The sequence below is a fragment of the Crocuta crocuta genome, unplaced genomic scaffold, assembly GCF_008692635.1.
Source record: "Crocuta crocuta isolate KB4526 unplaced genomic scaffold, BGI_CrCroc_1.0 scaffold102, whole genome shotgun sequence".
NCBI lineage: Eukaryota > Metazoa > Chordata > Mammalia > Carnivora > Hyaenidae > Crocuta > Crocuta crocuta.
Window position 1 is genome coordinate 12,023,844 of NW_027530019.1, and position 23,323 is coordinate 12,047,166.

At 45.6% G+C, this 23,323-nt stretch overlaps 1 protein-coding gene across 5 annotated transcripts in view; it reads right to left on the reverse strand.

Moving 5' to 3' along the window:
• The window catches only part of NUSAP1 (nucleolar and spindle associated protein 1), a 46,858-nt gene that overhangs the window by 21,778 nt on the left and 1,757 nt on the right, over positions 1-23,323 (reverse strand). For 3 of the 5 annotated variants that reach the window (XM_077764638.1, XM_077764635.1, XM_077764633.1), the window contains exons 2-4: positions 16,882-16,950; positions 2,088-2,231; positions 1,173-1,320 (exon numbers count right to left, since the gene is read on the reverse strand). In XM_077764638.1, coding sequence (XP_077620764.1) covers positions 1,173-1,320; positions 2,088-2,231; positions 16,882-16,950 — 361 coding nt within the window. The remainder of the gene's footprint in view (positions 1-1,172; positions 1,321-2,087; positions 2,232-16,881; positions 16,951-23,323) is intronic. The other 2 variants (XM_077764636.1, XM_077764634.1) reach the window with 1 other exon arrangement.

Here is a 23,323-nt window from a genome sequence, read left to right on the forward strand (position 1 = left end):
GCTCTGAGCTCAGTCAGCACAGAGCCCGACGCGGGACTCGAACCCACGAACCGCGAGATCATGACCTAAGCGAAAGTTGGACGCTTAACCAACCAAGCCACCCAGGCGCCCCAATAAAAACATTTTTTAAAAAATTTAAAAAATAAAAATAAAAGGGGAGAGAATGGAGTGCCTTGGGTGGCTCAGTTGGTTAAGTATCAGACTCTTGATTTTGGCTCAGGTCATGATCTCAGGGTTGTGAGTTCAAGCCCCACATTGGGCTCTGTGCTGGGTGTGAAGCCTATTTAAAAAGGAAAAAAAAATCCCTCAGGGTGTTTATTGAAAATTGCAGGCTCACAGGCTCAGTCAGACCTACAGAATCAGAAACTCTGCTTCTAGTGACTTAATAAGATATTCCAATTCTGGGGAAAAGGGAAGGCTCAGCATTAGAAATTCTGCATCTAACTAATCGGTGGATACCAGACTCGGTCATCTTCTATCTGTACTCCTCGGGCCCTGCCTCAGGTACCCAGATAGGGTTTCTGGGGGAAAGGTAACATCGAGACACTGTGGCAGTTGGTAGGATTCCTGAGTAATGAAATCACAAAGGATCAAGTCCTGCTAGGTTTGGGGGAACTGAAGTTTTCTGGCCTCATTGAAACAAACTTTGAGTTGAGAAAGTTTAAGCCAGAGGTTTTTAGAAGGTCAGAGACTAGCCAAAGTACACATTTATCATAATTAAAGGGGCCACCCCACTGGGAAGGTAGACTTTGCAGCTCCCTTTTAACTGTTTGGTTGAATAGGCAAAAGGTCTTTGTACCTGTGTGTGGAGTAGGCCAGAGGAAGTTGATGGATAAACATGGGCTCTCCTCATCAAGAAGCAATCAACTTCCCTAAGCTTTCCAGCTATCACTCTCACTCCGTTTTTCCACCATAGTACTGAAGATGTATTGAAAGCTTAAACTTTTGCTTTTATTGCAGACACTTAGGAATTCTATAGCATGGTGTTATGGGTTGAACTGTGTTCCTCAAAAAGGTATGTTGAAATCTTAACTTGTAGTAACCATGACAGGACCTCAGGAAAAAGGGTCTAGTTTGTGGCAGTTTGTTATGGTGGTCCTAGGACATGAGCGTACATGGCCACCCGAGGAATTTCAGGTTTTATTACTTATTTGGCATACTATCTGTTCCACCTTTTCCTGAGGAAACTGCATTCTCCTCTCCTTGGCTCTCGTCTGGTGGTGAAGGAACTTCTCCAACAGTTCTGAGATTCTGGTTTTCCTGCTTCCCTTGATTCTGGAATTCAATGGGATCACTTATCTTCATCTCTAAATGATCCTGCTTCAGATTTAAAAAGAGAATGAATTATTTAAATAAGAAGTCACCACTGCCTTACAAAGATAGGAGCCTAAACTGAAAAGAGGCTGAAGGAAGACAAGTAAGATAATCAGGTTTCCAAGTGGCAGATTTGGCTCTTGAGAACGTGAATTTGGGAGTAGGACATACTAGGGATCATTGAAAAGCATAAATGGCAAGATTAGAACTCTTAGGGATAAGAAATTAACAAATCATCTAAATGGATAGTCTAATGACCGAGGGACTATATAGAGCTAGAAAATAAAAATTATGACTGTGTCTTGTGAAGACAAATTTTAAAGAGAAGATACAAAAGAAGTATAAAATCAGAGTCCTCTCAAGGCAACTGAAGAAGCCTCTGGCTACTCATAGGATCATTCTGCTAAATGATCAACTAAAAAGTGATCACTAGGTCTGAGGCTAGCTGAAAAGGAAAAACAAAACAAAAGACTTATTTGATGCTGGTTTTTCTTTCCTTCTTGTTTACTACTCATCAGTTAAGGGAATACGTAATTAACTTTCATATTTATTCAACAAACACTTAATTTGTGCGTAACCCTTATTAGTGCTTCCTAAGTGGCAGTACCCAGGGTGTCATGAGGACCGGCTTGGACTCAGGTCTGAGCTTTTGTGGGGCTTACAGCATGCAGAGTTTACAACCATCTAGTATCATAAAGGAATTCAAAGAGAAAGCTTAAGAATACACCAATTTTGACACAATGGATGCCCAAAATGTGCACACTTCCATTCACCTGGGAGTCCGGGTTCCTGTGGACAGTCCCACGCCTTCTCCTCATTTTGGTGACATGGTCAACCAGCAACCTCTCAGCTTGTTCCTGGCTGCTCATCTGCACCTCAGCCTCATCACAAGAGGATGCACAAGTTTGACTTCCATCCTGAATAGAAAAACATTCATCTGCCATGTACTACTTTTAGAGTTATAATGTTCAGGAAGAATCAGAATTTAAGCTAAATTAGAAAACTATTTTACAAAATGTAATTTTAATACTCTCTTGAACTAAAAGTAGTCCAGGACAAGAATTCTAGAGTATTCCAAAAGAATCAATCATATTTAACAACCCCAGCTTGAAAAAAGTAGTGTAGGAAAGCATTCAAAGTCTTCTTAGTGTGAGTAATTAAGCAAATTACCATTTAATTTTCTGAGTATACACTATGTGCCAGGCAGCATGCTCTAATAATTACAGCTAATATCACTTCTCTACTGGACTAAGTGTTTATATGGGTTATCTCATTTATTCCTCAAAGTCTCATTTATTTCTCACAGATGAGAAAACTCAGAGTCCAAAGCAACTTCTTAAAGGCCAAATAAGAGAGTAAGGTAAGAATGGCACCTGTACCACCATAAACTAAAAGAAAAGAGCTAAATTATCACAACAGTGATACAGATACCAGAAGATTACATACAGACTTGCTTATATAAGAACTCATTGAGGGCCTGGGCAGCTCAGTCGATTAAGCATCTGACTCTTGATTTTGGCTCAGGTCGTGATCTTGCTGTTTGGGAGTTCAAGCCCCATGTTGGGCTCTCGGTCTCTCAGTGCTTACCTACCTGCCTGCCTCACTCTGTCTCTGAATAAACAAACATTTAGGAAGAAAAAAAAACTCATTGTATGATAATGGCTGCACTTCATATTAATGGGGGAAGACTGACTCATTATTCAACACATGATACAGAGAAAACTATGCTTTTTATCTTTGTGAGGAGGGCAAGGAAGCTTGGTTCTTTCACACCAAATGAAATGTGGATGGGTAAAAGATTTAAATGTAAAAATGAAACTATAAAAGCACTAGGAAACAAAATAGGTGAATATATTATCGTAAGTATGAGGAAGGCTTTCTTAAACATGTTCTCTCACCTAAAGACTATAAAAGGAGAGGCTTGATTTTTGTTTTTTTTAAATAAATTTTAATGTTTTGAAATGAACTAATATTAAATACATATGGCTAAAAGAAAAAATCCAGTACTAAAGAAATTATGGTGGAAAGCAATTGCTTCTCTGCCCTACCCTTCCCATTTCTAGGGCTTAACTTCAGGTAGCTACCTGTATATCACTCGTGATTTGCTGGTGGGATATTCACTTGTAGTGCCTCTTGCATGCTGAAATCTAGCTCCTCTGCCCACCTCTCACCTCCCATCCTTTTCTTGACAGCACTCCATCACCTCATTCTACTAGTCACCTTTGCTGCTTTAGATTCTGAGGCCTTTCAGTCTTGTCTCACAACTGCACAGTACATTCTGTAAATTCCAAGTGCAGCATCCTTAGGCTTCCCTTCACATTCTGTCCTCCTTTTCTCGCTCAGTGTCTGTCATCTATATCTCTATTAACGGTTATAACTTGTTACATAACCTTAATTGAATGATCCATTCCTTGTCTGTGTAGATGGAGTCTAAAAGTTGATAAATCATTAAGTTCTTAAAACTTTTGTTGTTTTCTTGGTCATCTCAGTCTCCTTTAGGGTCATCTTTTTATTTTTATTTATCTTAAGCTCTCTCACACTGCACGCTTCCCCTCAAATGTCTGGTGACTGTTGGCTGTCTATCCTATTTCAAAATAAGGAAGATCTCATTAGAGGCTTGGATGTGTAGGAGGGCCTATTACCTGGTGTGATCTGATCTACTAGAGTCCTTAGGTGGGGAGGAGGCTATTACATAGAGGAACCCTTGAATGCCAGAAGGCAGAGGCTTTTGCTTAATAACACTGACTTTCCTTACTGAGAAACCTTCAATATTATAAACTATAGTGACACCTGGTGCTCTGCATGTGGAAGTGGTGGGCTGAATGCTTTGTATACTGATTTTTCAATCCATTTAACTCTGGTGCCTGGACCCCACCTTCTGAGAGTTGATTTGGTTGGAATGAGTTTGGTAAGGCCTATACAACAGCATATTTCCTTTGAGAGAGAAAAAGGAGTGTGAGTGGGGGAGGGGCACAGAGGAAGAGAGACGGAGAGAGAGGGAAAGACAAAGAATCCCAGCAGGTTCCATGCTCAGTCCAGAGCCCCATACAGGGCTCACTTGTACAAGCTTGAGATCATGACCTGATAGGAAGTCAAGAGTTAGATACTCGACTGAGCCACCCACGTACCCCAATTTATTAGCATTTTTAAAAAGCTCCCCAAATGATTCTCCCATGGATCCTGCAATAAGAACCATAATATAAAATTTATGAGGAGGTGTCGGAGGCCGCGCCGGCTCCGACAGGTCCAGGGGTCCCTGAAGGATGGACGGTGTCGGCGAAAGAGAATGAGAGAGCCCCGAGATTCTTTCTGATCACCAGGCAGGCATCTCTGTCCTGTCGGTTTTGGTATCTTTAAGGTTCAGCAACAAGATGAAGTCATAGAAAGGAATTTCTTACAATGGGAGGCCTTTTGTGATATCAATTAACAGAATGTTCATAGTGAAAAACAGCATAACATACAAGTTAAATTGTATACAGATAAGCTAGGAGTTATTCTGTCTGGCCCTCAAGAAGATAAATGTTTCTGAATTGGTTTATTTGTGGAAACTACCATGGGGGCCCTAAATGTGTCCGTCTTTGCACCTGGGTTTATGTTTTAGCTACTCTTCTCTATCCTCATCCCAGTTGCCAGTGTAAGGGAGGGTGTTTGTGGAATGTAGGCCTTGAGGAAGGGACTGCTATGCTTCACCAATTAGCAAAGATATATGTAGTAACTTATGTTCTGCCCTGAAATAGGCTGTTTGTCTCAGGGCCAGGCTCAATTGTAACTCTTGTGTTCTTAACCCCTTAAGTCTTGGATCTGCAAGGCCCATAGGAAGAGCCTTTTGACAATCGCCCATAGAGCTTTCATCTAAAGTCTCTTTTGTAAAGGCAGGAATATGCTTTTCCTTATGAGGTATCTGTATTCAGAATATGGGTCTGATATGGAATATTGTGAGGCCTGGTCAATACCAGCAGGCTCATTTCCAGCATGAGCCAGTAGTAGCAGAAGGAGATACTAGTCTTCATTTCTCATGGCAGAAGCTGTGCAAACATTGCCATTTCCTTCCTGTGACTGCCATCCAAAGAGGCCGGTGCGGCTCCCGGCAAGGAGGCAAAGAATAAGAAGGTTTTGGAAATGGCAGGTTTTAGAGATAAAATATTACAGAAGTAAAATAGTTCTGTGGTAGGAACCCTCCCTAAGGAGAGAGAAAAAAATGAAGAGGAGAGAAGACTTCAAGGTCACCTAGATAGGCGCCCAGGGGCCTACATCCCCCATGTTCTTGTAAACTGTGACAGCTTAATCAGACTGCATGTTTATGTGTGTTACCATATATGGGAGACAAAAATAGAAAAGGTATTAAAAAAAACTATGCCATGTGATGTGGGCCGCTCAGTTCTTTGGGTACGAACCCAACTGAGGGGTGCCGGCACGAATAAAGTTGCTTCCTGGAAAGAAAAGCCTCAGTGTCACGACTCTCTGTGAGAGAATCCTGCAACATTGCTTGGGGGCTCGCCTGGGACTTGGAGAGGGTGCATTTCCACCTCCCTTGCCACCGGGGTACGAGCGGAGCGCCTTGGAGTGCAGGGAGAAGAGACCTCACCTGGTGCCAGCGGACCTCTTGATCAGTAGGGGACTAGCCTATCTCGAGCCAGGTGAGGGCCCTGTGTGCGCTAATGGAACCCCTGAGGCCCAGGAACCAGCTTAAGGAGCGCCGCCCATCTGACTGGTAAGAACCCGGGTTCGTTTTGGTGGACCTGCCCCTAAGAGGCAGAAGGGGAGCCTGATCACTTCCCAGAGTTGCACTAGTAAATCCACAAGGGAAGAGGAACGAAGCTGCAACTCTAAGGCACTGGATGTAGGGCGGTGGGCTGGAGTCGTTATGTGAGTGTGTGTGACTGAGACGGACAGTGGGAAGGCTCTGACCTGACCAAGGGCCAAAGCGAGTGTTGAGTCCCGATCCATGGTTCCATGGCGACCTCATATGGCTTAAGGTGCCGTCAGACTTCCGAGGAAGTCTGATCTGAGTCAGGGATTGAAACTGAACCCGCCAATGCTAAGAGGAGCCTGAAATATCTCCGAGAGGAGAGCGGCCGGAAACGGACAAAGCGGTTGTGTGTCCTTTCCAAACTGGTCCCCCTCCTTCCCTGATCTTCCCCTTCTTGTGCGTGAAAGTGGTCTGTTAGGGGGAGGAAATGGGTGGAAAGCAGAGTAAATCGACTCCCCTAGAGTGTATGTTGAGGAATTTCAAAAAGGGATATTCAGGAAATTATGGTGTAAAATTAACTCCTTAAAAGCTCTGGACATTCTGTGAAATTGACTGGCCATCGTTCGGGGTGGGCTGGCCCTCTGAGAGCTCACTTGATAAGGAATTAGTTGGCCGAGTGTTCAGGGTCATTGCAGGGGACCCAGGCCACCCTGACCAATTTCCTTATATTGACTGTTGGCAAGACCTGGTCCTGTCCTGGCCTCCTTGGCTAAAAGTCTGTATTGAAGAGAGCTGTAAAGTAATCCTGGCTCGCCTCACGGCTTCCTCCAAATACCGGCCAGAGGTTAAAAAGCCCATACTGTCAGAAGAACCTGAAGAAACCCCACCACCATATGTCCCACTGTACCCCTCACTGCCACCTGTGCCTCCAGCAGACCTAACTGCAGAAACCTCATCGGAGTCTGCCCCCAGCCCCAAAGCCTTACCACCCCAAGCACCACCAACCTCCCCAAGTGTGACCGACTCACCCGAACCACCAGTCTTAACCCCCCATACACCTCCTGAATGGCAGCGACCAGACAATCAGGCCAACAGAGGCAGCCCTTCCCTACAGCCGCACCCAGGAGCCCAACAGATGCAGCTGAGGGAAATTAGGGGTCCTTTCTATTATTATCAGGAAGGCCAGATCCAAGGAGGCCAGCGTATTTACATGTAACAGCCCTTTACCACTACGGACCTCCTAAACTGGAAGCACCATACCCCCTCCTATACGGAGAAGCCCCAAGCTATGACTGACTTAATGCAGTCCATAATTCAGACCCACAAATCCACCTGGACGGACTGCCGCCAACTTCTTTTGACTGTCTTCAATACAGAGGAGCGTTGCTGAATTATTCAGTTATAAAATGGTTAGAGGAAAATGCTCCAGCTGGGACACTAGACCCCCAAGCCTATGCCCAGGCTCACTTCCCGGGGGAGGACCCCAAATGACTTAAGCATAGATGGAGGGCTTACAAGGGTTGAGCGATATCAAGAAGCTCTTCTAAATGGTGTAAAGAATGGGGGGGAAGGCCATAAATATGAGTAAAACATAAGAAGTGCTCCAAGGGCCGGAGGAGAGCCCAAGCCAATTTTATGAGAGATTATGTGAGGCATTCTGTCTCTATACTCCCTTTGATCCAGAAGCACCCACCAACCAGAGGATGATTAATGTGGCTTTCATAGGCCAGGCCCAGGGAGATATTTGGCGCAAGCTGCAGAAACTAGGTTTCACTGGCATGAATATCAGTCAGTTGCTAGAAGTAGCAACCCAGGTGTTCATCAACCGTGACCAGGCAGCATGGAAGGAAGAACACCAAAAAATGCAAAAACAGGCAGACTTGTTAGCTGCTGCCTTGGTGGAGCAGTCAAGACACCCCCAGAAGAAAGCCCCACAGGGAAAGGGCCAAATCCAGAAAGGGGAGCAGCGAGGAGGGAGGGGTCTCGCCCTAGATTGAAACTAGGCTGCAATCAGTGTGCTTTGTGCCGTCAGGAGGGCCACTGGAAAGGTGAGTGCCCACAGCGACCAGATGATTCTCAGCAAGGTCCTAAGCAGAAAAAAAGGGGCCATGTGGTCCAGGGCCGGTACCAACTGGCCCCGCAGCCTCACGGGGCCCCCAAGAATGATTCTGTGGGGCTAGCCGCCATGGACGACTATGAGGAGGACTAGGACAGACCGGCCTCTATTTTGCTAGGCCCCCGGGAGCCCATGGTCAGAATGAAGGTGGGGGGACGACTCTTTGACTTTATGGTAGATACTGGAGCAGAACACTCAACAGTGACCCAACCGGTGGGCCCCCCCCCGGGGGCCACAGGCGATCAGATACGTCGTCCCTTCCGGTTACCTTGACGATGCAGTTTAGGTGGCCACAAAGTCATCCATGAATTTCTGTACCTCCCTGACTGCACCGTGGCTCTAATGGGCCGTGACCTAGTGGGAAAACTGCAGGCCCAGATAACTTTCAACTCCCAGGGACAGGCTGCTCTGACCCTACAAAAACCAAAGGCAAAGATTATGACTCTCACGATTTCCCAGGGGGAGGAATGGCGTCTCTATAGCATCTAGGAAAAACCGCAATTGGTGCCTGAGCTTCCTTTTAAGGTCCCAGGGGTGTGGGCTGAAGATAACCCACCAGGACTGGCGCGAAACATAACCCCCTGTGGTTGTTGAACTAAAGCCTGGGGCAGAGCCCACCCGTCAGAGACAGTACTTCATCCCTCGCAAGGCACAGGTCGGGATCCAAAAGCACCTGGAAAGACTTTTAAAGTATGGGATCCTCAGGCCATGTCAGTCGCCCTGGAACACACCCCTCTTGCCTGTTCAAAAACCAGGCACAGATGATTACCGGCCAGTTCAGGACCTGAGAGCAGTAAACCAGGTGACTGTCACCATACACCCAGTGGTCCCGAACCCCTATACACTTTTGGGGCTCATTCCTGCTGAAGCCACTTTCTTCACCTGTTTGGACCTTAAGGATGCCTTTTTCTGCATCTGCCTGGCCCCTCCAGAGCCAATTGATTTTTGCCTTCCAATGGGAGGACCCTAAAAATGGTGACAGGGGCCAATTACCTAGACTAGGTTACCTCGAGGGTTCAAAAACTCCCCAACCATTTTTGGCACTGCATTAGCCTCTGACTTAGAAGCCTTCCCCACAGATCAATATGACTGCGTCCTGCTTCAGTACGTGGATGACTTGATATTAGCTGGGAAGTCCAGGGAGGGTTGCATGGAAGGGACTCGGCAGCTCCTTACCCTCCTATGGAAAGCCGGCTACAAGGTCTCGAGAAAAAAGGCACAGATCTGTCAAGAAAGGGTTAAATATCTTGGCTTCCACTTATCTCAGGGGCAGCGTCAGCTCCGCCCAGAGAGAAAGCAGGCCCAGAGAGAAAGCAGGCCCAGAGAGAAAGCAGGCCCAGAGAGAAAGCAGGCCATTTGCTCGTTTGCTCGATCCCAATTCCCAATCCCAACTCCCACAACCCGTCGCCAGGTTCGAGAGTTTCTCGGGGCTGCAGGTTTCTGTAGGATCTGGATACCTAACTTTTCAGTCCTGGCAAAACCCCTCTATGAGGCTACAAAGCGGGGAGAAAGGGAACCCCTGATGAGGGAGTCAGTGTAGCAAAAGGCCTTCGAGGAAATAAAACGTGCACTTACTAATGCGCCTGGTTTAGGGCTCCCAGACATAACCAGGCCCTTCTTTCTGTATGTCCACGAGTGCACTGGTATTGCAGTGGGAGTACTGACTCAGATGCTGGGATCATGGCATCGCCCAGTGGCATCTCTCTCCAAGCAACTTGACTCTATGGCCCAAGGCTGGCCCCCCTGCCTACGGGCACTAGCAGCCACAGCTCTTTTAGTGTCTGAGGCTGACAAGGTAACTATGGGACAGGAATTAACAGTCCGAGTGTCACATTCGGTATTAACATTAATGGATTACAAGGGACAATACTGGCTCACCAACGCCAGGATGGTCAGATATCAGGGAATGCTATGTGAGAATCCGCGCATTCNAACCAGGCCCTTCTTTCTGTATGTCCACGAGTGCACTGGTATTGCAGTGGGAGTACTGACTCAGATGCTGGGATCATGGCATCGCCCAGTGGCATCTCTCTCCAAGCAACTTGACTCTATGGCCCAAGGCTGGCCCCCCTGCCTACGGGCACTAGCAGCCACAGCTCTTTTAGTGTCTGAGGCTGACAAGGTAACTATGGGACAGGAATTAACAGTCCGAGTGTCACATTCGGTATTAACATTAATGGATTACAAGGGACAATACTGGCTCACCAACGCCAGGATGGTCAGATATCAGGGAATGCTATGTGAGAATCCGCGCATTCACCTAGAAGTAGTACAGACCCTGAACCCTGCAACCCTATTGCCTGTCGGGCCAGGCCAGCCAGACCATGACTGCATTGAAGTCATGGATGAGGTGTTCTCCAGCAGACCAGACTTGCGGGATCAGCCTCTCAAAGACCCCGACGCTGAATATTTCACTGACGGTAGCAGTTTTGTAGAAAGGGGAGAGCGTCTTGCAGTATATTCCGTGGTGACTCTAAACTGTCATTGAAGCAGAGGCCCTGCCAAAGGGGACTTTGGCACAAAAGGCAGAACATTAATTGCTTTAACCCGAGTCCTCCAACTGGCAGCAGGGATACGTGTTAATATATACACAGAGTCTAAATATGCCTTCACCACTCTCCAGGTACATGGGGCCTTATATAAGGAGAAGGGTCTAATAAACTCAGGAGGAAAGGACATAAAACATAGTAAGGAGATCCTTAACTCTTAGACGCCGTGTGGGCCCCTAAAAGTGTGGCAGTCATACATTGCTGGGGACATCAAAGGGGAGACACCACGGCTGCACTAGGAAACCGAAAGGCTGACCGAGAGGCAAAGCTAGCAGCTTCCAAAGGAGCAATAAAATCAGCGGCTTTACCTGCTGCACTGTTTCCTAACCCACTGACAGAGTGGGACCCTCATTACTCACACCATGAAAGTACTTGGTTTCAGACTGAGAGTGGCAACTACCTCCCAGATGGATGGTGGAAATTTGAAGACGGCCAAGTAGCAATTCCTGAGGCCTTAGCTCCAGTCTTTGTTAAGCAGTTCCATCAGGAAACTCACATCGGACCGACAGCCCTTGAAAAAATGTTAAGCTGGTATTTTTACATCCCTCCGCTCTCCAGCATAGCCCCAGTGGTATGGAAGCAATGTGAAACCTGTGCCCGAAACAACCCACGTCAGGGGCCCAAGGCCGCCCCTGGAGTACAGAGCGTTGGGGGAGCCCCCTTTGAAAATGTGATGGTGGACTTCACAGAGCTCCCCTGGGTTCGGGGATGTAAATACCTGTTGGTCTTTGTATGTACTTTCTCAGGCTGGGTAGAAGCTTTCCCTACCCGAACAGAAAAGGCACATGAGGTGGCTCAACTTCTTCTCAAGGAAATTATCCCACGATTTGGGATCCCTATCACTATGGGTTCAGATAACGGGCCAGCGTTTGTGGCTGACATGGTGCAGCTGGGTGGCAAAAGGGGCTAAAGATAACTTGGAAGTTACACACGGCATACCGACCCCAGAGCTCCGGAAAGGTGGAACGAATGAACAGAACCTTGAAGCTGCAATTAAGTAAACTGTGCCAGGAGACCCACCTGCACTGGGACCAGGTGCTGCCAATAGCCTTGTTAAGAATCAGGTGCAGCCCCAATAAGCAAAGAGGGCTTTCCCCTTATGAAATCCTTTATGGGCGCCCTCCCCCAACTGTTAAGGGGATAAGGGGAGATTTAAATGATACAGGCAATTTAACCCTAAGGTAGCAAATGCAGGCTCTAGGCTCTACTCTAGCCACTCTACACCAATGGCTTAAAGAACGATTGCCTGTGAGTCTGACCACAGATGCTCACTCCTTTGAGCCAGGAGATGCTGGTAAAAAGAGTAAAATGTAAAAGAGTGGAATGTCCAACCACTCAAACCCCTTTGGAGGGGCCCGTTTACTGTCATTTTGTCCACCCCTACTGCAGTAAAAGTAGCCAAGGTGGGTCCCTGGATTCACCACAGCAGAGTGGAGCTGGCATCCAGGGACTGGGAATGCATTCCTGATCCGTCCACACCGTGTAAGCTGACCATATGGAAGAAATGAGCTGCAATGGCGGAGACTCTGACAGGAGACTACAGCCCTGCTTTAGTCACTCCGGAAGCTGACTAATCTACGCACGGCAGAAGTTTGAGGAATCGTCGGTCTGGTGAAATAAATAGACTGTCCTTATTTCTTACACCTGCCTCTTACTGTAATGCGCTGTCACCCCTTGTCTTTCACAAATTATTGCAATTTTTGCTTTACTTCTTGCTATTAGATTGGCAGAGGTTGCACCAGCCAGCTGGATGTGTGGGAGAACAGCCTATGCAGTACTCCCTTCAGGCTGGCCAGGGTCATGTATGCTGGGAACTATTCACCCATCCTTCTTCCTACTCCCACGTGCAGAAGGAGAACATCTGGGAGTTCAATTATATGGAGATAGGAAAGTTCAAAGAAAACGACGTGCCCTGCAAATTGGCAACTAGAAAGATGATGAATGGCCTCCTGAGCGGATAATTCATTATTATGGCCCTGCTACCTGGGCTGAGGATGGGTCTTGGGGTTACCGCACCCCCATTTATATGCTAAACCGCATAATTAGGCTGCAAGCAGTTGTAGAAATTATAACCAATGAAACTGCTAGGGCTCTTAATTTACTTACTAAGCAGTAAAATGCGCAATGCCATCTACCAAAATCGCCTGGCCTTAGATTACCTGCTTGCTTCTGAGGGAAGTGTTTGTAGAAAATTCAACCTGAGCAACTACTGCCTACAGATAGATGATGAGGGAAAAGTCATAGAGGAGATCACAGATTGAATGAGAAAGGTTGCTCATGTCCCAGTCCAAGCCTGGAACGGTTGGAACCCCAGGGAGTTATTTGGAGAATGGTTTTCATCTTTCGGGGGATTCAAAACCCTCATAGGTATTGTCCTCCTAATTCTGGGAGGATGTTTGATCTTACCTTGCTTGGCTCCCTTGATTATACGATCAGTCTCCAGTCTCATTGAGACTATGGTTGAGAGAAAAACAGCTGCTCATGTAATGATGTTATGGAAATATAAACCTCTAAGCCAGGATGATGCTCTTTGACCCAAAATAGAGAGGTCCGAGCATCAAAGGGGGGAATGTGGTAGGAACCCCTCCCTAAGGAGAGAGAAAAAAAAAAAGGAGAGAGAAGACTTCAAGGTCACCTAGACATGCGCCCAGGGGCCTACATCTCCCATGTTCTTGTAAACTGAGACAACTTAATCAGACTGCATGTTTATGTGTGTTACCATATATAGGAGACAAAGAAATAGAAAATGTATAAAAAAACTATGCCATGTAATGTGGGCTGCTCAGTTCTTTGGGTACGAACCCAACTGAGCAGTGCCGGCACGAAAAAAGTTCCTTCCTGGAAAAAAAAGCCTCGGTGTCACGACTCTCTGTGTGAGAATCCTGCAACAGTTCCAAGTGATATAAAGTCCAGGATATGTCAAGAAAGAGGATGGCTGATGAAAAGTGTTCAGCAAACTTACAGGAGTTAAGGAATAAGGAGGCAAGGATTGTAAAGGACATCCAGATGGACCTATGAATTCATTCCAAAGGTCAGGGCATGAGGTGATGAGGCAGACAAGACACCAAATACTAGAAAGCAAACCAGGGAATCAGCAAGTGATAGCTGAAAATAGGTAAGCACAAATTCAAAAAAACAGGGATACACGAGAGTAGGAAGATGCTATCTGGAACCCACTTCCCAACTCCCTGAATAGTCATGCGTAAGACAAAGAAATTGCTTCCACTATAGAAGTGGTGCCCTTGGGCTACATGTATTGCTGGAATCTTAATTTGTGAGAGAGATAGTGACCGAGAGAACAGGGGAGGGGCAGAGAGAGAGGGAAAGAGAGAGAATCCCAAGCAGGCTTCACATTGTCAGTGTAGAGCCCCACTTCAGGTATTTAACCGACTGAGCCACCCAGGCGCCCCAAGAGATACTTTTAAAGTACTTATTTATCCCTCCTGCAGGGACTCCCTTATGAACAGAGTGCAAGACAGGTCCTCTAACTGTCCTGTTTATGTTTTCATGTTTATTTTTTTTGAAAGAGAGAGAGAGAGAGAGAGAGAGACACACGAGCATGGGAACACTGAGTGGGGAAGGGGAAGAGAGAGAGAGGAAAACATAGTATCCAAAGCAAGCTCAGGCTCCAAGCTATCAGCACAAATTGTCGAAAAAGGGCTTGAACTCACCAATGGCAAGATTATGACCTGAGCCAAAGCTGGAGGCTTAATCAACTGAGCTACCCAGGCACCCCTATAACTGTCCTGTTTAGAAACCTGTTAGCCCAACTCCCAGAGATTGGTTGGCATCTGTTGTTTATTTTTTAGTGAGATAGAGACAGTAAAGTGGGGGTGGGGCAGAGAGAAGGAAACTCTATGCTGTCAGCGCTGAGTACAACATGGGATTTGAACCCACAAACTGTTGAGATCATGACCTGAGCTGAAGTCAGGCTTAACTGACTGAGCTACCCACGTGCCCCTGAGATTGCTTGTTTTAATCCCATGCATTTTATGTTAGTCTGGGAAGCGGATAGTGATCAGGGAGGGTATGTGCACTCCTGAATGCACCATAATGTATCTAGAATACACCTGTCTAAATCCAAGATTGATGAGGCACACCTGGTTCAGACAAGGCAGTCCTTGGCAAACAGCCAGCACTCCTCTAACCCCATATAGTTAAGGCTGACCTAGAGTGCGAGAATAAGGCTTCCAAAATATGCCATGTCCAACTGACTCAGATGTGATCCATACCTGTGCACTCCTTAGGTGATGATTTGGGGGGTTCTGGAAGTTTGCACATCTGTCAATCCTTGGTAACATTCATGATCTCTTTGCCATGCATTTGGACTGTGTTGACTCTTTCTGTAGCCTTAGTAAATAAACTCTGTAACAGGTCCTCCCGTTAATCTAAGCTCACTATTGATAGATTAAGAATTCTGGGGGCCTTTGGTTCAGCTCATGATACCAAGGCTTGTGGGTTTGAGCCCCCATCAGGCTCTGCACTGACGGTGTGGAACCTGCTTGGAACTCCCCCGCCTCCCCCCCATCCTCGGCCCCTCCCTCCACTTGCTTGCTCTCTCAAAATAAAGGGAAAAAAACAAAATTCTGGGGATGCCTGGGTGGCTCAGTCGGTTAAATGTCCAACTTAGGCTCAGGTCATGATCTCACAGCTTGTGGGTTCGAGCCCTGCGTTGGGCTCTCTGCTGGAAGCTCAGAGCCTGGAGCCTGCTTCGGATTCTCTATCTCCTTCTTTCTCTGCTCCTCCCCTGCTCATTCTCATTCTCTCTCTCTCTCTCTCAAAAAGAAATAAAGGTTAAAAAAGAAATAAATAAAATGAAACCAATGTTTAAAAAAAATTCTGACTTAGGAATTCTTTATCTAATTTAATTTTGGCTATTCCTCATGATTTTGTGATATTTTTTCAAAATGAAGTGGTCATGGAAATGCAGAATTTGAAATATAATTTAAAATTTTTAAAATATAATAATTTTAAATTTTGTCTATTAATTATTATCGAAACTAAAATCTTGATTTCAAATAGCACTACAATCAAATATCCTATATATGGAAGTGGGGAAGGGAGGAAAGAGAGGGGGAGGGAGGGGTGGAGGGGAGAAAGGTTTGGGGAGAAGGCAAATGGGGGAAGATGGGCATGTAGGGAGGTGGGTGAACAAAGGGGGCAGAAAGATTAATTTTATGTAGAACCTTAAAGCTAAAATTCAAAATTAATCTTTTTTAGTTTTCTGTTTTAAGTTAATTAAACCAGAAGTCAAAAGAATTTTAAATATTAATAGTCTTAAGTGTTTATAACTTGGAATAGAGTTATAGAGTTGATAAAGACAGAGAGGGTAGAAATTAGATTTTCAGTTCCTGTTTATATTTACCTTCATTTCCAAACAGATAATGGATGCTCTTCAAAGCCCAAGGCCTTAAGGACTTTCCTATTTTCCTCCATTTCAAGTTTAGAATCCTAGCTCTGTCAAAATCTTTGGGGTAGGTCTGAGACAGCCAAGACAGCCTCTCCCCCCATTAGCTCTGGTTTACAGTTCACCACACAGGGCACTTTGACAGGCCCTACTCAGAGGCCCTACTTCCTTTGACTCTTAACACTCAATTCAGCCAAGCAGATGTTATTTCCATTATAAAGAACAGGAAACAAAGAATCCAGGCATTTGAGATTTCCAAGATCACACAAAAAGAAATGACAACTGCTTTTTAACCTGTATTTTTTCCGGGTTTCAAATCCTATTCCCTTTCCCTGCTCACACCAAGCTAGTTCTTTTTTATGTCTTTTGAGAGACAGAGACTGAGAGCGAGTGGGGGAGGGGCAGAGAGAGAGGGAGACAGAATCTGAAGCAGGCTCCAGGCTCTGAGCTGCCAGCACAGAGCCAGACAACGGGGCTCGAACCCACAGATTGTGAGATCATGACCTAAGCGGAAGTCAGATCTTAACCAACTGAGCCATCCAGGCGCCCCAACACACCAGGCTAATTCTTGTAATGATTGGCAACTAATAATTAACCTTCACATTTGTGTGAGACCATCTTATTTAACAGATTACTTGCTATATGCAGTTTCTCTATAACCAACAGTTATTATGTAAGGATTTATTATTACCAATAATGATCTCTTTGAGGATAAATAGCATGTCTTAAGTCATCACTGTGTTTATCACTCATTAATTAAATATAATTGCTTTAATATTTAACAGGTGATAAAAATATTACTTACCTGATTCTCATTTTCTTTTTTTGCTTCATGTTGAAGGTGGGCTTTCAAGGCTTTTAACAATTTGTCTGCCTGCAGGAGAGTTAAAGACTTTATCAGCAGGGCCAAAAATCAACAAAGCAAGAAAGATAGGTTATCATCTTTCCCAGTTTTGAGGACAATTAGTCTCCTGATCTTATATTCCTCAAACGTCCTCTGGGCAGGCTCTGAGAACAGAGGGATGACCAACACAGAATTGGCCCCACGCAGACTTCTCACCAGAAAGGGGAAGTGACACAGGGAAAGAGGCAAGGACCACAGAAGCACGGGGCTAAGAGCCAGCATGGGGAGGCCTGGGCTATTGTACAGAAACACAAATGGGCACAGCGACCAATATCCAGACCACCAGTCAGGGTTGACTTCAGCAGGTAACTGGACACACCAGCTCTAAGACAAAGACGTGATGTCTGTAGCTGCTGAGGTGTGAACAGGACAGTGGTGGCCACAAGGAAGGGGTAAAGAAATGACATGGGTAGGGGAGAATGAGGGTGGAGTTTGGGGAACTCGAATTCAAAGTGGCCAGAGCATGGAGCTGTTGGAGGGATGGTGAGAGGACACTGGGGAAGTGGGCAGGGCCCAATCCTGCCAGGCCTTATAAGCCTCTTGAAAATACAAACTTGACCCTCAGAGCAAAGGGCAGCGTCTGAAGTCTATAACAGCACAGTGGGTATGACCCAGTTTGCTTTACTCAAAACTGTCCTACTCTGGTAGGACATTGTGCACGATGCACTTGATGGCAGTAAGACAAAGTCAGTAAAGCTTCTGGGAAGCTGTTGTAGGAAACCAGAAAGGACTGCGGCCTGAGCTAGAGCAGCGTTAAGGCAGTATGGACGGATTCAAACCTTTTTAGCAAGTAAAGTCAGTATGAACATAGAGGTCAAGGAATAGTGAAATTTTATTATACCCAGGTTTCTGGCTTGGGCAGCTGATGGAACATGGTGGGGGTCTTTCAGATGGGGAATGCCAAATAGAGGAGGATGGTTAAAGGGCTCCTGAGGAAAGGGACTCCTGATTTTCTCTTTCCACTCCAGGAAACCTTCCCTTCCTGAAAGAGAAATACTAACCTGATTGGTTATGTTTTCTTGTGCTTTAAAAGATCAAGCATATTGGTTGTGTTGTCTTTTTCTCCTCCTCCACTCAGCTAGGTAGTTGAGAACCAGAGATTTCCTTCTCAAGGTGGGCTCAGCCACCACTTCTCATACCATTTATTGTTGGCCATGTGTCCAGGAGAAAATAGTAAAGATTTAGATCTGGTTTAGGCTTTAGGGGACAGGAGAGGCTGTGGTTAGGGTATGAAGCCCATCCTCCAGCCTGGTTCATCAGTATGCCCTCCAAGTTATCAGTCACCATACTGGCTAATCATAGAGTGGTACCTATTTTCTACTTGCTGTTGTTTCTTGAATCTCTCTTAGGGTTTTGGGGCGCCTGGTGGCTTAGTTGGTTAAGCGTCCGACTTTCGCTTAGGTCATGATCTCGCGGTTCGTGGGTTCGAGCCCCACGTCGGGCTCTGTGCTGACTGCCAGCTCAGAGCCTGGAGCCTATTTCAGAGTCTGTATCTCCCTCTCTCTCTGACCCTCCCCTGCTCACGCTCTCTCTCTCTCTCCCCTAAAATATTAAAAAAAAAAAAATTTGAATCTCTCTTAGGGTCTTATCTGTGAAGGAGATGATTGGCATGGCAAAACTGAGGCATTCTTGGTTCTTCTATCAAAATTTTCCCAACCACTTTATTCAGTTTTATCTTTTTTGGGGGTGGGTGAGTAAGAACACTTTACAAAAGATCTACCTTAGCAAAAAAAAAAAAAAAAAATTTTTAAAGAGGTAAAGCAAATGTGATTTGGGGGAGAGGGGCAAAGGGAGAGAGAGACTCTTAAGCAGGCTCCATGGTCAGCACAGAGACTGAAGTAGGGTTTGATCCCATGAGCCTGGAATCATGACCTGAGCCAAAATCAAGAATCGAATGCTCAGCCGAGTCACCCAGGTGCCCCCATCTTACCAAATTTTTAAGTATATGATACAATATTGTTAATCACAGGCTCAAAGCTGTCCAGGTTTCCAGACCACCTCCTTGAAATGCCACAAAAACCTTACCAAGCATGTGATAATGATGAAACGAGGTGCCTGTGGCAGACCCAAGTCAGGGCATCTAAGCTGACTAAATGTTATGGGGTGATGCTCACAAGAACCTAGCAGGAGGTGCAGGTGTTAGTATCTGCACACATTCCCTCAACAACCACTTATCTGCTGTGCACTGTTCCAGGCACTGGAGAGAGTGATAAACAAGAGAGAAAAGGTCTCCACTCTCCAGGGACCTCCGGTGACAGACCAGTGGGGAAACAGCCTTTTTTACAATTTCATTTTAGAGAGAAAGAGAGAGCTTCAGTGGGGCAGAAGGGCAGAGGGCGAGAGAGAGAATTTCAAGGAGGCTTTATGCTCAGTACAGGACCCACATAGGGTTTGAGCCCACGACCCTGGGATCCTGAGCTGAAGAGTCAGACACTCAACTGACTGAGCCACTCAGGTGCCCCAGCTGTTTTCTTTTTTAAACATTTCCCTCCAAATCAGGATCAAACCAAGTTTCCCACATTACATTTGCAGGAGTCTAGATTTTATTTTAGGTGTGAGGGAAGTCAATCACCTTGATTACCAAGAGACCACTACCTTGAGGCAAGGGTAGAGGTGGGAGAGCAGCAGGCTGGGGCAATGGTCAAGGGATGAGGGTGTGTGTGGCCCAGGTCTGCAGCACTGTAGATGGTGGCCTGATGTCAGATTTCAGGAGTACTTGGGAGCAAAAGGCTATCAGGATGGATGTGGGCAGTGAAAAGAAGAAGGCTCAAGAGTGTTCTAATGTGGGCCTCAATCATTTACTGAGACTGCGAAGAGATCTTAATCATTTTTGAAGTGACCATGCTGTTTAAGATGCACTTTAATACATGAGTCAGCAACTCAGGAGAGAGGTCCCACCAGAGATAGGGAGTCATCAGTTCAAAATGAATTTAAAGTTACAATAGTGGATAAGGTCACCTGGGGGAAAGCACAGTTAGAGAAAAGAAGGCGGAAGACAAAACTCTGGGACACTCTGCAATCAGAAATTTAGCAGAGGAAAGATCAAGAAAGAAGACTAGAAGGAAATGCTGGTAAGGTAGGAGAAAACTTAACATCAAAGCAGCCTAGAAAAGTGATTTAAGCAAAAAACAGCATTCAATCCTGCCAAACAGGAAAGGAAGATAAACTATAAGCTTTGTAAGGTGCAGAGCATGGTGGCCTTGGTAACAGCAATTTTAGTGGAAAAGAACAGAGAAATTGGGCAGCAGATGAGGGGTCAGGAGAGAGCTTTGTTTAAGAAGGGGGATGTTAAGACTTGATTGCGTATATCATAGAAATGAGTCATCAGTGGGAGAAACTGATGTAGGAGAGAGGAGCTGACTGTAGGAGCGCAGCCCTAGAGAAGGAAACAGGATCCTTGGCACAAATGGCAAAGACTTCCAGATTGGGGATGGGCCTGAGATGGCTGGATAGTTTGATAGTGCAAAGAAGAGGTAATTCTTACCTGACTGTGTCTATTTTCCATGACCTATGAGTCATGGAAGTCATCGAGTGAGGGAAGGGAGCCAATTTGAGGTGAGAGGATATGAAATAACAGTCCTCAAAAAAATAAAAGTTAATGGGGCGCCTGGGTGGCTTAGTTGGTTAAGCGTCTGACTTTCGCTTGGGTCATGATCTCGCGGTTCGTGGGTTCGAGCCCCACGTCGGGCTCTGTGCTGACTGCCAGCTCAGAGCCTGGAGCCTGTTTCAGTCTGTGACTCCCTCTCTCTCTGACCCTCCCCTGCTCATGCTGTCTCTATCTCTCTCCTAGAAATAAATAAAACATTAAAAAAAATAGAAGTTAATGACTTCCAAGAAAGTATCGGGGAATCAAATGCTCATTTTATGATTTATGGTCTTACATTTAAGTTCAATCAACAAGGTTAGGTGATTTTCTCCAGGTAGGGTCAGCTGGTTAGGTACAGGCAAAGATTAAGCATCTAGCCAGGTTTAATGAGGCTTGGAGTTTTGGCAGGAGAGGAAGGGGCGCTACAAGAGAATGGAAAGAGTGCCAGACTTCGTAATCTAGGCTTGCAAGCTGGAAAGCCAGGGCAGGAGTGAGAAGGACCCATGGCCACACCGTAAATACCAGTAACTGACTCCTTCACTGAGACACTGCTCTTAATGGTAAGGCACAAAAGAAAGAGCTAAGATTTTACCTTCTAAATTTATTTTGAATGTTACCATTTTGGTAGAATTTATCTAAATCTTACTCTGTTCAATGTTTTAAAATAACCAGAAAAGGAGTGCCTGGGTGGCTCAGTTGGTTAAGCATCTGACTCTTGATTTCAGCTCAGGTCATGATCTCATGGTTCATGGGATTGAGCCCCCTGTAGGGCTCCGGGCTGACAGTGCAGAGACTGCCTGGGATTCTCTCCCTCACTCTGCCCTTCCCCTGCTCGCACACACACTCTCATCTAATCTTGATCACTGCTTAGAGCAACTTGGTCATATTTTTGCTTATATACTTGTGAATTTAAAACGCCAACTGATTTAACAAACTCTTGAGCTGTACAAATTGTAAATAAAACATTTTTAAAAAATTTTTTAACGTTTATTTATTTTTGAGACAGAGAGACAGAGCACGAGCTGGGAGGGGCAGAGAGAGAGGGAGACACAGAATCTGAAACAGGCTCCAGGCTTTGAGTGGTCAGCACAGAGCCCGATGTGGGGCTCGAACCCACAGACTGCAAGATCATGACCTGAGCTGAAGTCGGATGCCTAACTGACTGAGCCACCCAGGCACCCCTAAAACATTATAGATATGAGAAGTTTCAATCACACACAAAAGTCGAGAGCACGGTCTAATGAACTCCCACAGATTTATCACCCAGTTTCAACAATTATCAGTTATCAACATTCTGTTGTTCTTTCATCTCATTACCCTGTTTTGTCCTAAAATATTTTAGAACAAATCCCAGGCGTCATAACATTTCACTTGTAAGTACCTGGCATGTATTACTAAGAGAGAAGGCCTTAAATAGGGGGGAGGGAATGTATAACAACAATACCATTATAATAATACCCAACAAAATTAACAATATATCTTAATTTAACACCTAGCCCAAGCTTAATTTTCTCCAACTGTCTCAAAAGTGTCTTTTTATATTTGTTTATAATCAGTGTATGGTCGACTTTGTCTGGGGAAATAGTACCTCTTAAGAAATATTCATTGAGGGGCGCCTAGGTGGCTCAGGGGGTTAAGCGACCAACTTCGGCTCAGGTCACGATCTCATGATTCGTGGGTTTGAGCCCCACTTCAGGCTCTGTGCTGACAGCTAGCTCAGAGCCTGGAGCCTGCTTCAGATTCTGTCTCTCTCTCTGACCCTCCCCTGCTCATGCACGCTCGCTCGCTCTCTCTCAGAAATAAAAAACATTTAAAAAAATTTAAAAAAAGAAAAATGTATTGAGGGGTGCCTGGGTGGCTCAGTCAGTTTAACGTCTGACTCTTAATTTAGGCTCAAGTCATGATCCCAGGGTTGTGAGACTGAACTCCACATCCAGCTCTGCGCTGAGCACGGAGCCTGCTTAAGGTTCTCTCTCTGTCCCTCTGCCCCTTTCCCCTGCTTGACGTCTACAATAAAAAAATAAATTAAAATTTTAGGGTGCCTTGGGGGCTAGTCCGTTGAGTGTCTGACTTTGGCTCAGGTGGTGATCCCAGAATTTGTGGGTTTGAGCCCCACATGGGGCTTTGCACTGACAATGCAGAGCCTGCTTGGGATTCTTTTTTCTCTCTGAGCCCTCCATGCTCTCCCTCTAAAAAATAAACATTTAAAAAAAATTTTTTAAATATTTATTGAGGGGCACCTGAGTAGCTCAGTCGGCTGGGCGTCTGACTTTGGCTCAGGTCATGATCTCACGGTTTGTGGGTTCGAGCCCCGCGTTGCGCTCTGTGCTGACGGCTGGCTCAGAGCCTGAAGCCTGTCTTCAGGTTCTGTGTCTTCCTTTCTCTCTGACCCTCCCCTACTCATGCTGTCTCTCTCTGAGAAATAGATAAAACATTAAAAAATATATACATTTATTGATACCTATGTGCCAGATACTGTGTGCTAGAGAGGCAATGGTATCTCTACTGACCTGAAATACTTTACTATGACACTGAAAACAGGTAACTAATCAGCTAATGCAGATTAGGTGCCTCAAGAGACTACAGGTGAGGCTTTTAGGAATTGATCTCTCTTGGAATAGCCTTCAGAGATGGAAATGGTTGAGAGGCCTTAAAGTCATCCAGAGCTCAGAACTCAGGAAGCCTCTGCTGTAAGTCTCTTGCCACCCTCTGGGGCATTATTCTAGCACGGCAAGAAGTGATTGAAAATAATTAATT